General features: G+C 45.6%; 1 protein-coding gene across 1 annotated transcript in view; it reads left to right on the top strand.

Annotated features, from left to right (window-relative positions):
* Positions 1-9655: 9655 nt before the first annotated feature.
* qser1 (glutamine and serine rich 1) overlaps positions 9656-12812 on the top strand; it is a 199044-nt gene continuing 195887 nt past the window's right edge. The window contains exon 1 of the mRNA XM_070899553.1: positions 9656-10188. Within this exon, the coding sequence (XP_070755654.1) occupies positions 10088-10188 (101 nt within the window). The 5' untranslated portion in view covers positions 9656-10087. The remainder of the gene's footprint in view (positions 10189-12812) is intronic.

A 12812-nucleotide genomic window follows, 5' to 3' on the forward strand; every position in this document is an offset into this window, starting at 1 on the left:
CATTGCACTGCCTAGCACTGGAATGATTTCTTTGGTATACGTCCGTAGTTGTGTCTCAATGCGTTCTAGTTTGGGTCTACTGGCTTTGCCATAGCTTTTCGAATTGTTGAACATTCATGAGTGACTGGCTGGCCCCCGTGTCCAGCTCCAAGCGTACAGGGATGCCATTTAATAAAATCTTCATCATCATTGGTGGCGTTTTGGTATATGAGTGAATGTTTGCCACATGAACCCGCTGAACTTCAGCGTCCATTGATTTGCCCCAAGAGTCATCCTGCCTCACAGACCCCTCTTCTGGTCCATCCGCCTCATAAATTAGCCTGGTTACAGGCTTCCTGTTCATTCGAGCTAAATGGCCACGGAGGTTGCAATTTCTGCAGACAAATTATTGAAACCTGCAAGTCCTGGCAGAGTGTTTGCCCCCACATCTCCAGCATGAGCTGAGATTCCCTTTGTTGTGAACAAACGAGCTATGACCCGGCATTCCTCGCTGATTGTCCCTTTGTCTGCCCTTGAGTACCCTGTTAGTGAGTGTCAATGGCCCCATCCCGGACCGCATTGTGCACTGTGATGACATAAATGTCCATTCAGCCTGCCATTGTCTCTGTTGAAAACCTACTCTGGGGTCTATTGTTGCCTGGGGTGTGTCGAACTGCCCTTGCCTGCCTGCGGGACTCTGAGTCGCGTTTATGATATTGACTCCCTGATCCCCGCCGCATTGGAGGCAGAATTGCGCGCACATATTATTTTGGTTTCCTCTTCCCCCGCCATGAAAGTCTGAGCCATCAACGCCGCCGCTACCAAAGTCAAGTCCTTGGTCTCAATTAACTTTCGGAAAATCCACGCATGACCGATGCCCTCAATAAAGAAGTTCCTTAACATCTCCCCCCTGCAGGCATCTGTGAACTTACAGAGGCTGGCCAAACGCCGGAGGTCCGCAACGAAGTCCGGTATGCTCTGTCCTTCACGAGCTTGGTGGGTATAGAATCTGTGTCGGGCAATGTGTATACTGCTCGCCGGTTTGAGGTGCTCACCGATTAGTTTGCTGAGCTCTTCAAAGGTTTTGTCTGCCGGCTTTTTGGGTGCTAGTAGGTCCTTCATGAGCGTGTAAGTCTTAGGTCTGCAGCTGGTCAGCAGATGGGCCCTTCGCTTGTCGGCCGCTGCATCTCACAGCCATTCTTTTGTGACAAAGCTTTGCTGGAGCCTCTCAATGAAATCGTCCCAGTCCTCACCAACACAGTACCGTTCCTCTGTGCTACCGATGGCCATTCTCGTGGGTCGTTGATTCCCGTTTCTCGTCGCCAATGTAATGTCCTTACGCAATGGCACAAAACCCACACGAGGCACATTCTATGGACAAGGTCACTCTATGACCTGCACCTTTATTCACAGGACCAAGAAGTCATGACCCTGCGTGGGACCTCCCTTTATATACTTGGATGACCAGGTAAGGAGTGTCTCCCACTAGTTCACCCCCTGTGGTCAAGGTGTGCATTGCTTAAGTATATACAGTATTGCAGTGGTGTTATATAGAGGTTACATACATGACAATTACTAGTTTGCCAGCGTATCATGCTGATTGCTATTGCCAGGCGGCATCAAGCTAGTAGGACTGTCGGCCCACGGTGAGAGGCCGAAGATGTCTGGGGAGGAGGGCTTACTGCGCCCCCCCCCCCACCCACGGGTTTACAGGCACCACCAACTTTCTGATGAGCAGTGTGTGAGAAGGCTGTGCTTCCGAAAGGAAGTGATGACAGAAATATGCCATCTCCTACAGGCAGACCGATGCCTGGACCGCTCTGGAGGCAGCCTTCAATACTCCCCTCAATAGGTATCCGAATTAATTGTGGTGTGCTGCATGTTGCACAACTTGGCCATCATGAGGGGCCAGGCATTGCCGGTGTGGATTGCATTCCTACCTCAAGAGGAGGAGGCGACGAAGAGGAGCCTGGCGAGGCCCCCATTGGATAGCCACACCATCCATGGGGGAGGCTGCGTGGAGATGCTGCTGAGAATGTGTAAAGAAGGGTTGCGAATGTGGTAGATGGATAGAGAATGTGGCAAAAAGATGCAGATAGGGAATCATGGGAAAATAGCTAAAGAAATGTCAAGATGCAGACAACTGCAGAATCAACAGAAAAAAAAGGGGGTTACCAAGAGTTGAAGTTGAGGTTAGACACGGGTCATGAGAAAGCCGCAAGGCAGCACAAAGAAAGAAAGCAATCCTAGATAGGAAGCTTCTACTGATAAGGAGGAAGGGAAACTAATTGGGTTCTTTACTGATAAGGGAAGACAGTGTAGCAAAGCTATAACTAACCTGACCTGACACCAGCCCTAATTGGGAGACTTTCTTGCCTGCCATTGGACGTACTCGGGGGGGGAGGCAGAAAGGGATTGGATAGACCAAGTGCTAATCAAATGTGTTCTGTTTTGAAAATGTATATCTACTGTGCTTTTCGCGCTGAAAAGGGCTTGTCCAGGGGAAGGTAAACAGGCTCTGATTGAGAGTGTCCCTTTGTCTTGACAAGTCCCGGCCGGAGAATCTTCAATAAAGGTCTTTTACAGAAAAGGCAAAGAGGTGTTCGCGTGTCAGTGTATTCGCTGAAACAGATTGAGGGAAAAAGAATCCGTATTAACATTGCCAGACCAAGAATCACACGTCACGAGCTCATGATGGGCTGGTTCTCCGAAATGGAGGAAACTGAGGCATGAACCTAATACAGGACACGCTATGTGCCCCCATAAAGGTACATCTCCAGTGAAAGTTGGCATGAAACTCAAGGCACCAATGGCAAAGGATGAATCATAAATTTTACTGCAACAAAGTAACAAAAATTGCCCCCACCAAAATAAAAACATAAAATATACAATGTAATGTTGCAGGGCACTGAACAACAATGAAGTTCCTTAAATCCACAAAATCTTTTATAACGGCGCGATTTTCGGCTGGCACAAAAACTTCCTTGTATTACGCCTGATTTTGCGCCCCGATCATGGAACCTCATTTTTTGTCGAATTTTGAAGACAAAGGTGCAAACTTTTTTCAGTCGCTATCAGGACCGCCCTGCCGCTATTACCGCCCCCAAAATCACTAAAGCCGAAAATCCAGCCCATGTCCTTACTCATGACTCCATCATCCTCCCTGGTTGCTCACTCTGGTTGAACCAGAGGATGTGCAACCTTGGTGTCATATTCAACTCAGAGCTGAACTTCAAACTCCATATCGATCACTAATATTGCATACTTCTGTTACTGAAACATTGCCCGCATTCGCCCATGCCTAACTCCCTCCACTGCTGAAACTTTTATTATTCAAAGACTCAATTTCTCAAACTTCCTCCTCATTGGCTTCCCATAAGAACATAAGAAATAGGAACAGGAGTAGGCTATACAGCCCCTCGAGCCTGCTCCGCCATTCAGTAAGATCATGGCTGATCTGATCATGAACTCAGCTCCATTTCCCCGCCCGCTCCCCATAACCCCTTATTGCTCAAGAAATTGTCTATTTCTGTCTTAAATTTATTCAATGTTCCAGCTTCCATAGTTCTCCGAGGCAGCAAGTTCCACAGATTTACAACCTTCTGAGAGAAGGAATTCCTCCTCATCTCAGTTTTAAATGGGCGGCCTCTTATTCTAAGATCATGCCCTCTAGTTCTTGTCTCCCCCATCAGTGGAAATATCCTCTCTGCATCCACCTTGTCAAGCCCCCTCATAATCTTATACGTTTCAATAAGATCACCTTTCATTCTTCTGAACTCCAATGAGTAGAGGCCCAACCTACTCAACCTTTCCTCATAAGTCAACCCACTCATCCCCAGAATCAACCTAATGAACCTTCTCTGAACTGCCTCCAAAGCAAGTATATCCTTCCGTAAATATGGAAACCAAAACTGCACGCAGTAGTCCAGGTGTGGCCTCACCAATACCTTGTATAGCTGGAGCAAGACTTTCCTGCTTTTATACTCCATCCCCTTTGCAATAAAGGCCAAGATACAATTGGCCTTCCTAATTACTTGCTGTACCTGCATACTATCCTTTTGTGTTTCATGCACAAGTCCCACCAGGTCCCGCTGTATTGCGGCACTTTGCAATCTTTCTCCATTTAAATAATAACTTGCTGTGTGATTTTTTTTCTGCCAAAGTGCATGACCTCACACTTTCCAACATTATACTCCATCTGCCAAATGTTTTCCCACTCACTTAGCCTGTCTATGTCCTTTTGCAGATTTTTTGTGTCCTCCTCACACATTGCTTTTCCTCCCAACTTTGTATTGTCAGCAAACTTGGCTACGTTACACTCAGTCCCTTCTTCCAAGTCGTTAATATAGATTGTAAATAGTTGAGGTCCCTGCACTGATCCCTGCGGCACCCCACTAGTTACTGGTTGCCAATCAGAGAATGAACCATTTATCCCAATTCTCTGTTTTCTGTTTGTTAGCCAATCCTCTATCCATGCTAATATATTACCCCCAACCCCGTGAACTTTTATCTTGTGCAGTAACCTTTTATGTGTCAACTTGTCAAATGCCTTCTGGAAGTCCAATACACCACATCCACTGGTTCCCCTTTATCCACCCTGTTCGTTACATCCTCAAAGAACTCCAGCAAATTTGTCAAACATGACTTCCCCTTCATAAATCCATGCTGACTCTGCCTGACTGAATTTTGCTTATCCAAGTGTCCTGCTACTGCTTCTTTAATAATGGACTCCAACATTTTTCCAACCACAGATGTTAGGCTAACTGGTTTATTGTTTCCTGCTTTTTGTCTGCCTCCTTTTTAAAATAGGGGCATTACATTTGCAGTTTTCAAATCTGCTGGGACCTCCCCAGAATCCAGAGAATTTTGGTAAATTACAACCAATTCATCCACAATCCCTGCCGTTACTTCTCTTAAGACCCTAGGATGCAAGCCATCAGGTCCAGGGGATTTATCTGCCTTCAGTCCCATTATCTTACTGAGTACCACCTCCTTAGTGATTGTGATTGTGTTAAGTTCCTTCCCCCCTATAGCCCCTTGACTATTCTCTGTTGGAATATTGTTAATGTCCTCTACCGTAAAGACTGATATAAAATATTTGTTCAGAGTTTCTGCCATCTCCATGTTCCCCATTACTAGTTCCCCGGTCTCATCCTCTAAGGGACCAACATTTATTTTAGCCACCCTTTTCCTTTTTATATACTTATAGAAACTCTTGCTATGTTTTTATATTTTGTGCTAGTTTACTTTCATAGTTTATCTTCCCTTTCTTAATCATTTTTTTGTCATTCTTTGCTGGCTTTTAAAAGCTTCCCTGTCTTCTGTCCTTCCAGTAGTTTTGGCCACTTTGTATGCCCTTGTTTTTAATTGGATACCAACCTTCATTTCTTTAGTTAGCCACAGATGGATATCTTTTCTCTTACACCCTTTCCTCCTCACTGGAATATATTTTTTCTTGAGAGTTGTGAAATATCTCCTTAAATGTACGCCACTGTTCATACAAATTCCAACTTGTCCATAAATAAGTCCTACTCATCCATCACTCCCCTCCTCACTAATTTCCACTGGCTTTCTTCACTCTTATTTCAAAATCCTTGTCCTCATTTACCAATTCCCCATGGCCTCATCCCACCCTATGTTTGTACAACCTCCAACCCTACATTTCAGCCTTTCAGTCCTCCATCTTTGGCCTCCAGTGTATCCCTCCTCCTGGTGTTTCTCACTTGATGGCTGAGCTTTAGCTGCCTTGATCGAGATTTGTCTGTAAACCTCGTTTCCTTGCTACTTCTCTCTTTGCCTTTAAAAGCCTTTTAAAACCTATCTTTTGAATTGTTCTTCTTTAGGACTGAGATGAGGAGAAATTTCTTCATTCAGAGGATAGTGAATCTTTGGAATTCTCTACCCCGGAGGGCTGTGGATGCTCAGTTGTTGCGTATATTCAAGACAGTGATCGTTAGATTTTTGAGTACTAAGGGAATCAAGGGATATGGGGATAGTGCAGGAAAGTGGAGTTGAGGTAGAAGGTCAGCCATGATCTTATTGAATGGAGGAGCAGGCTCGAGGGGCCGAATGGCATACTCCTGCTCCCAATTTTTACGTTCATTTCATCAACTCTCTTAATTATTCTTTTGCTTGGAATGTACTATAAAATGCAAGTTGTTGTTGAATGAGTTGCAAACTCGTTAAATAATTTAAATAGCCTATGATCTGCAAAGTGAAAATTGTTTCCTCATTTACATGCTGTTCCATGGAGACTTTACTTGCAGACACATGGTCAGTGTTATCCCTTATGGTGTGACTAAGCGATTAACCAAAGCAAACCGTGGTACTATGCAATCAAGGATTAACAAAATATCCCAGTTTCATTTGGATTAGACAATGAAGCATTAGGAAGCAACCAAAGCTAGCACTGTCATTGTGGGACTTGGCTATCAACTATCAGTAAGCAATCAAATCCATCCCTGGTATCGTGGGACAGAGCAATCAAAGCATTCATCTGTAAGCTAGTCCTAGTTTTACGTGACAAGGCAATCACACGTTAGCAAGCCCGGTATTGTGGTTCTGAACAATCAAGGATTAGCAAACCCCGATATTGTGGGACTAAGAAATCAAGCATTAGCAAACCTGGTCTGTGGTTCTGAAAATCAATGATTAGCAAGGCGTGGTATTGTGGTTCCAAGCAATCAAGGATTAGAAACCCTGGTATTGTTGGCCCAGGCAATCCAGCATTAGTTGTGAGCAATCACAGAGTCATAGACTGATACAGTACAGAAGGAGCCCATTTGGCCCATCGTGCCTGTGCTGACTCTTTGAAATAGATATCCAATTACTCCCACTCCCCTGCTCTTTCCACATAGCACTGTAAAATATTCTCCTTCAAGTGCTTATCCAATTCTCTTTTGAAAGTTGTATTGAATCTGCTTACTCTACCCTTTCAGGCAGTGCATTCAGATCTTAAGAACTCGCTGCATCAAATCTTTTTTCATCACGTCACCTCTGGTTCTTTTGCCAATTACCTTAAATCTGTGCCCTCTGGTTACCGACCCTTCTGCCACTGGAAACAGCTTCTCCTTATTTACTTGATCAAAACCCTTTATGGTTTTGAACACCTCTATCAATTCTCCCCTTAATCTTCTAAGGAGAACAACACCAGTTTCTCTAGTCTCTCCACGTAACTGAAGTATTTCATCCCTAGTACCATTCTAGTAAATCTACTCGGCACCCTCTCTAACATCTTAACATCCTTCCTAAATTTTGTTGCCCAGAATTGGCCACAATTGGCTGGGGTCTAACCAGTGTTTTATGAAGGTTTAGCATGACTTCTTTGCTTTTGTATTCTGACTCTATTTCTAAAGCCAAGGATTCCATAGGCCTTTTTAACAGCCTTTTCAATTGCCACCTTCAAAACCTTGTGTACATACACCCCCAGATCTCCTTGGTCCTGCACCCCCTTTAAAATTATACGATTTACTTTTTATTGCCTCTCTTCATTTTTCCTACCAAAACGTATCACTTCACACTTCTCTGCATTAAATTTTATCTGCCATGTGTCTTTCCCATTTTCCAGTCTGTCTATGTCCTCTTGAAGTCTGTCACTATCCTCCTCATTGTTTGCTAATTTCCAAGTTTTGCATCATCTGCAAACTTTAAAGTGATGTCTTGTATACCCACATCCAGGTCATTAATATATATTAAAAAGAGCAGTGGTCCTAATACTGACTCCTGAGGGACAGCACTGTACACTTCCCTCCAGACTGAAAAACAATCGTTCGCTACTACTTTCTGCTTTCTGTCCTTTAGCCAATTTCGTATCCACACTGCTCCTTTAATCCCATGGGCTTCAATTTTGTTAACAAGTCTCTTGTGTGGTACTATATCAAATGCCTTTTGAAAATTCATATGCACATCATCAACTGCACTACTCTCATCAACCTCTCAGTTATTTCATCAAGGAACTCAATCAAGTTCGTCAAACACGATTTGCCTTTAACAAAGCTGTGCTGACTTTCATTTATTAGCCCATATTTTTCCAGTTGCCAATTAATTTTGTCCTGCATTATTGTCTCTAAAAGTTTCCCAATCACCGATGTTAGGCTAATTGGCCTTAGTTGCCGGGATTATCCCTCGCCCCTTTTTTTTTTTAACAGGGGTGTAACATTTGCAATCGTCCAGTCCTCTGGTACCAACCCCATATCTAAGGAGAATTGGAAGATTGTGGCCAGAGCCTCTACAATTTCGACCTTTACTTCCTTCAGCAACCTAGGATGCATCTCATCTGGACTTTGAGGACAGCCAACCTTTTAAGTACCTCCTCTTTATCTATTTTTATCCTATCCAATTTCTCTACTGCCTCTTTCTTTACTATGACATTGGCTGCATATTCTTCTTTAGTGAAGACAGATGCAAAGTACTCATTTGGTACCTCAGCCATGCCCTTTGCCTCCACGAGAAGATCTCCTTTTTGGTCCTGAATTAGCCCATCCTTCTACTATTTATATATTTATAAAATATTTTTGCGTTCCTTTTATATAACTCAAAATTCTATTCTGCTACAATCAAGCATTAGAAACCCCAGTATTGTGCTCTGAGCAATCAAGCATGAGCAAGCCCTCGTACGGTGGGACTAGGAAATCAAGCATTAGTAAGCCCTGGTATTATGGAACGCTGCCTCCGCAAGATTCTGCAAATCCATTGGCAGGATAGGCGCATCAACGTCAGCGTTCTCGCTCAGGCCAACATCCCAGCATTGAAGCACTGACCACGCTCGATCAGCTCCGTCGTCCGCATGCCCGATACAAGACTCCCAAAACAGGCACTCTACTCGGAGCTCCGACACAGCAAGTGAGCCCCAGGTGGGCAGAGGAAGCGCTTCAAGGACACTCTCAAAGCCTCCTTGAAAAAGTGCAACATCCCCACCGACACCTGGGAATTCCTGGCCCAAGACTGCACAAAGTGGAGAAAAAGCATCCGGGAAGGCCCCAAACAGTCTCTACGCCGAGAGCAAGCTGAAGCCAGGGTAAACAGCGGAAGGAGCGCACGGCAACGCCGGCACCTCACTCACCCGTTCCTTCAACCATCGTCTGCCCCACTTGTGACAAAGACTGTAGGTCCTGCATCGGACTCATCAGTCACATGAGAACTCATTTTTAGTGTGGATGTAAATCATCCTCGACTCCGAGGGACTGCCTAATAAGATGATGATAATTTTGGGACGAGCCCATCAAGCATTAACAAGCCCTATATTGTGAAATACAAATAGAAAATGCTGGAAATACTCAGCATGTCAGGCAGCATCTGTGGAGATATAAATAGTTAACGTTTCAGGTCGATTTGGTAGTCAAGCATTAGCAAGTTCTGGTACCGTAGAATTAGGAGATCTGGTACTGTGGTACTAAGAAATCAAACATTAGCAAGATCTAGTACTGTGGTATTAGGAAATCAAGCATGAGCAAGCCCTGTATTGTCGGACTAGGAAATCAAGCATGAGCAAGCACAAGTATTGTGGTTCTGAGCAATCAAGCATTAGCCAGTCCTGCACTGTGGTACGAGGAAAGCAAGCATTAGCAAGCCCTGGTATTATGGTACTCGGGAATCAAGCATGAGCAAGCTCTAGTATTGTAAGACTGAGCAATCAAAAGCATTAGCAAACTAGCCCCAGTACTAGGGGCCTGGACAATGCAAGCAATACCCAACCAGTCATCCAGAGGACTTGTCCCCTCCCCAATTCCTCACGCTCACGGCTTTTCCCTGACGCCAACTCTTGCTGCGGGTCTTGAGCAGAAGGAAGGAAGAAGGAAGGAAGGAAGGTGCATCCTGGGAGCAGAAGAGAGAAAAAAAAAACAACCAACGTTGTAGGGGCAGAGAGAAAAAAAAATCAGAAAATGTGAGGCCGTTTGGATTTCGAACACATCCGCCTCTCTCTAGCGAGCCGCAGCTCTTCTCTTCAACGGACGACGCTTGCGCCCAGGGGGCTGCAGCTTTCTTCCAACGGCCACAGCTCGCTCGCGCCCAGGGCCGCGGCTTCTTTGAACGGCCGTCCGTCCGCTCGCGCCAGGCATGTGACGGACTGGGCCCTCCTCAACCAGTCCAGCCAGCCAGCACTCGGATCATGGACAGGAATTACCCCCCGGCGCCCAACTTCACCGACCCGCTGGTGCCCGCCGGGCAAGCGTGGCCGTACGAGCGGGCGGGCGGCGGTGGCAAGTCCAGGTAAGAAGTGCGGGCTGTGCTGTGTGTGGGATTGTTGTTGGCTGTGTGTGTATATGTGGTTTTAAGGGGGGAGGGTTGGCTTTGCCGAGAGACCGTGGATGAATCTGAGGCCCACCCCCACCCTTCTCATTGTAACGGTGTGTGTAAAGATAGATCAAGCGGGGCGGGGGGCTTCGAGGCCTGCTGCAAGACCGCACAGGAGGAGAAGATCCTCCAACCTGTCGGTGTCCAGAGAGAGGGGAAGGCCGCCTCGATGAGCAAGTCCGAGGCTCGCGGCCGCTGCATCCCTCAAATCCGCTTGTCCCTGGATTACATTTTTAAAGTCCCGTAATTTCTTCTTTTCCCCCGGGAGAATTTTTTAAAAATGTATTATTTTCCCTTCTGATGGAGTTTACTAAACCTGTGCAGAAGGGTTGGGAAAAGGGGGCTGGGTGAGTTGCAAAGCGCCTCTTGCGTTGGGCTCAGATTTTAGGCCCTGTCGACCAGCCTTTTGGAAAATAGTTTCTTTTTTTCTCTCTCTTCCCCAGCCCCTTCACACTATCTTTTGCCCTCCCTCCCCCTTTTTTAAACTCAATAAAAGCAAAGCCAAACTGTTTCTAAGAGCGTGTTCGTGATTTAATGCGGATTCAGGGTTCGGTATCTGATTAAATTGTCTCTGGAGAACATTTCAAGAGTTTACAAGAGGAGGCGTGGTCTGCAACAACCACACGAGTTCTTTTTGCCGGGACTTGTAAGAGTTCCCGTCAAGCGCTTCAAACTTTCTTTATTAAAACGCAACAACAAAAAAAATGCACTGTAATGCAGCACGTTTAACTTTTAAGTTTAAAGTCTAGATAGAATAAATAAAGAAAAACAGTTTCCAATGGCTGAACGGTCGGTAACCAGAGGGCACAGATTTACGGTGATTTGCAAAAGAACCAGAGGCGGCATGGGGGAAAAAACCTTTTTATGCAACGAGTGGTTAGGATTTAGATTGCACTGTTTGATAGGGTGGTGGACACAGAGTCAATAGTAGCTTTCATTAGATAAATACTTGAAGGAGAAAATAAACATGGAGAAAGAGTAGGACTAACTGGATTGCTCTTCGAAAGAGTTGCCTGGTACAGACTTGATGGCATCCTTCTGTGCTGTACTTACTATTCTCTGAATCTAAAGCACACACATTGTCTGACATCACACTAGTTTATATTAAATTGACAGGTTACCATGGTAAATTTATGTCGGATTGCCACAGTGCTAATTTCCAAGGTATATGGCTTTAATTGATTGCATTCTGCTACTTAGTTATTTTTAAGGCTGCTTCATCCATATTTTAGTTGCTTAAACTATTTGGTCATTTTTGTGAAATAAACCAAAAATCTGAGGGATTACTGTGGTATCAGCAAATTAACTGGATGCCAAGTTTTCAATGTAAACAAGGAGCTTTGTAGTTTAAAAAAAAGAAGAGACGTGCATTTATTTTGCGCTTTTCACAACCTCGGATGTCCCAAAGTGTTTTACAGCCGGTGAAGTATTTTTGAAGTTCAGTCATTGTTGTCATCATAGGTAGTGCCTCAAAATCGAGGAAGAGTTGCTTCCACTCTAAAAGTGAGTTCTCGGGTGACTGAACAGTCCAAATTAGTTTCTGTCACAGGTGGGATAGACAGTCGTTGGAGGAAAGGGTGGGTGGGGAGTCTGGTTTGCCGCATGCTTCTTCCGCTGCCTACGATTGTTTTCTGCATGCTCTCGGCGACGAATTCGAGGTGCTCAGCGTCCTCCCGGATGCTCTTCCTCCACTTAGGGCAGTCTTTGGCCAGGGACTCCCGGGTGTGGGTGGGGATGTTGCACTTTATCAAGGAGGCTTTTGAGGGTGTCCTTAAAACGTTTCCTCTGCCCACCTGAGGCTCGCTTGCCGTGCAGGAGTTCTGAGTAGAACATTTGCTTTGGGCATGCGATCAATGTGGCCCGCCCAATGGAGCTGGTCGAGTGTGGTCAGTGCTTCGATGCTGGAAATGGCCTGATCGAAAACACTGACGTTGATGCGTCTATCCTCCCAGAGGATTTGCAGGATCTTGCGGAGACATCATTGGTGGTATTTCTCCAGCGATTTGAGGTGTCTACTGTATATGGTCCATGTCTCTGAGCCATACAGGAGGGTGGGTGTTACTACAGCCCTGTAGACCATAAGCTTGGTGCCAGTTTTGAGGGCCTGATCTTTGAACACACTCCTCCAATGACTGCGCTGGCGCACTGGAGGCGGTTTTGAACCTCCTCGGCTATGTCTGCCCTCGCTGATAATAGGCTCCCGAGATATGGAAAGTGGTCCACGTTGTCCAAGGCCAGTCGTGGATTTTGATGACTGGGGGGCAGTGCTGTGTGGCGGGGTCAGGTTGGTGGAGGGCCTTTTTCTTACGGATGTTTAGTGTAAGGCCCGTGCTTTCGTACGCCCAGTGAAGATGTTGACGGCGGCTTGGAATTCAGCCTCTGAATGTGCGCAGACGCAAGCGTCATCCGCGTACTGTAGTTTTAACGACAGAGGATTGGATGGTCATGGATCTAGCCTGGAGGCGATGAAGGTTGAACAGGTTCCCACTGGTTCTATAATTTAGTTCCACTCCAGTGGGGAGTTTGTTGAGCGTGAGGTG

The sequence above is a fragment of the Pristiophorus japonicus genome, chromosome 14 (assembly GCF_044704955.1).
Source record: "Pristiophorus japonicus isolate sPriJap1 chromosome 14, sPriJap1.hap1, whole genome shotgun sequence".
NCBI classification, from domain to species: domain Eukaryota; kingdom Metazoa; phylum Chordata; class Chondrichthyes; family Pristiophoridae; genus Pristiophorus; species Pristiophorus japonicus.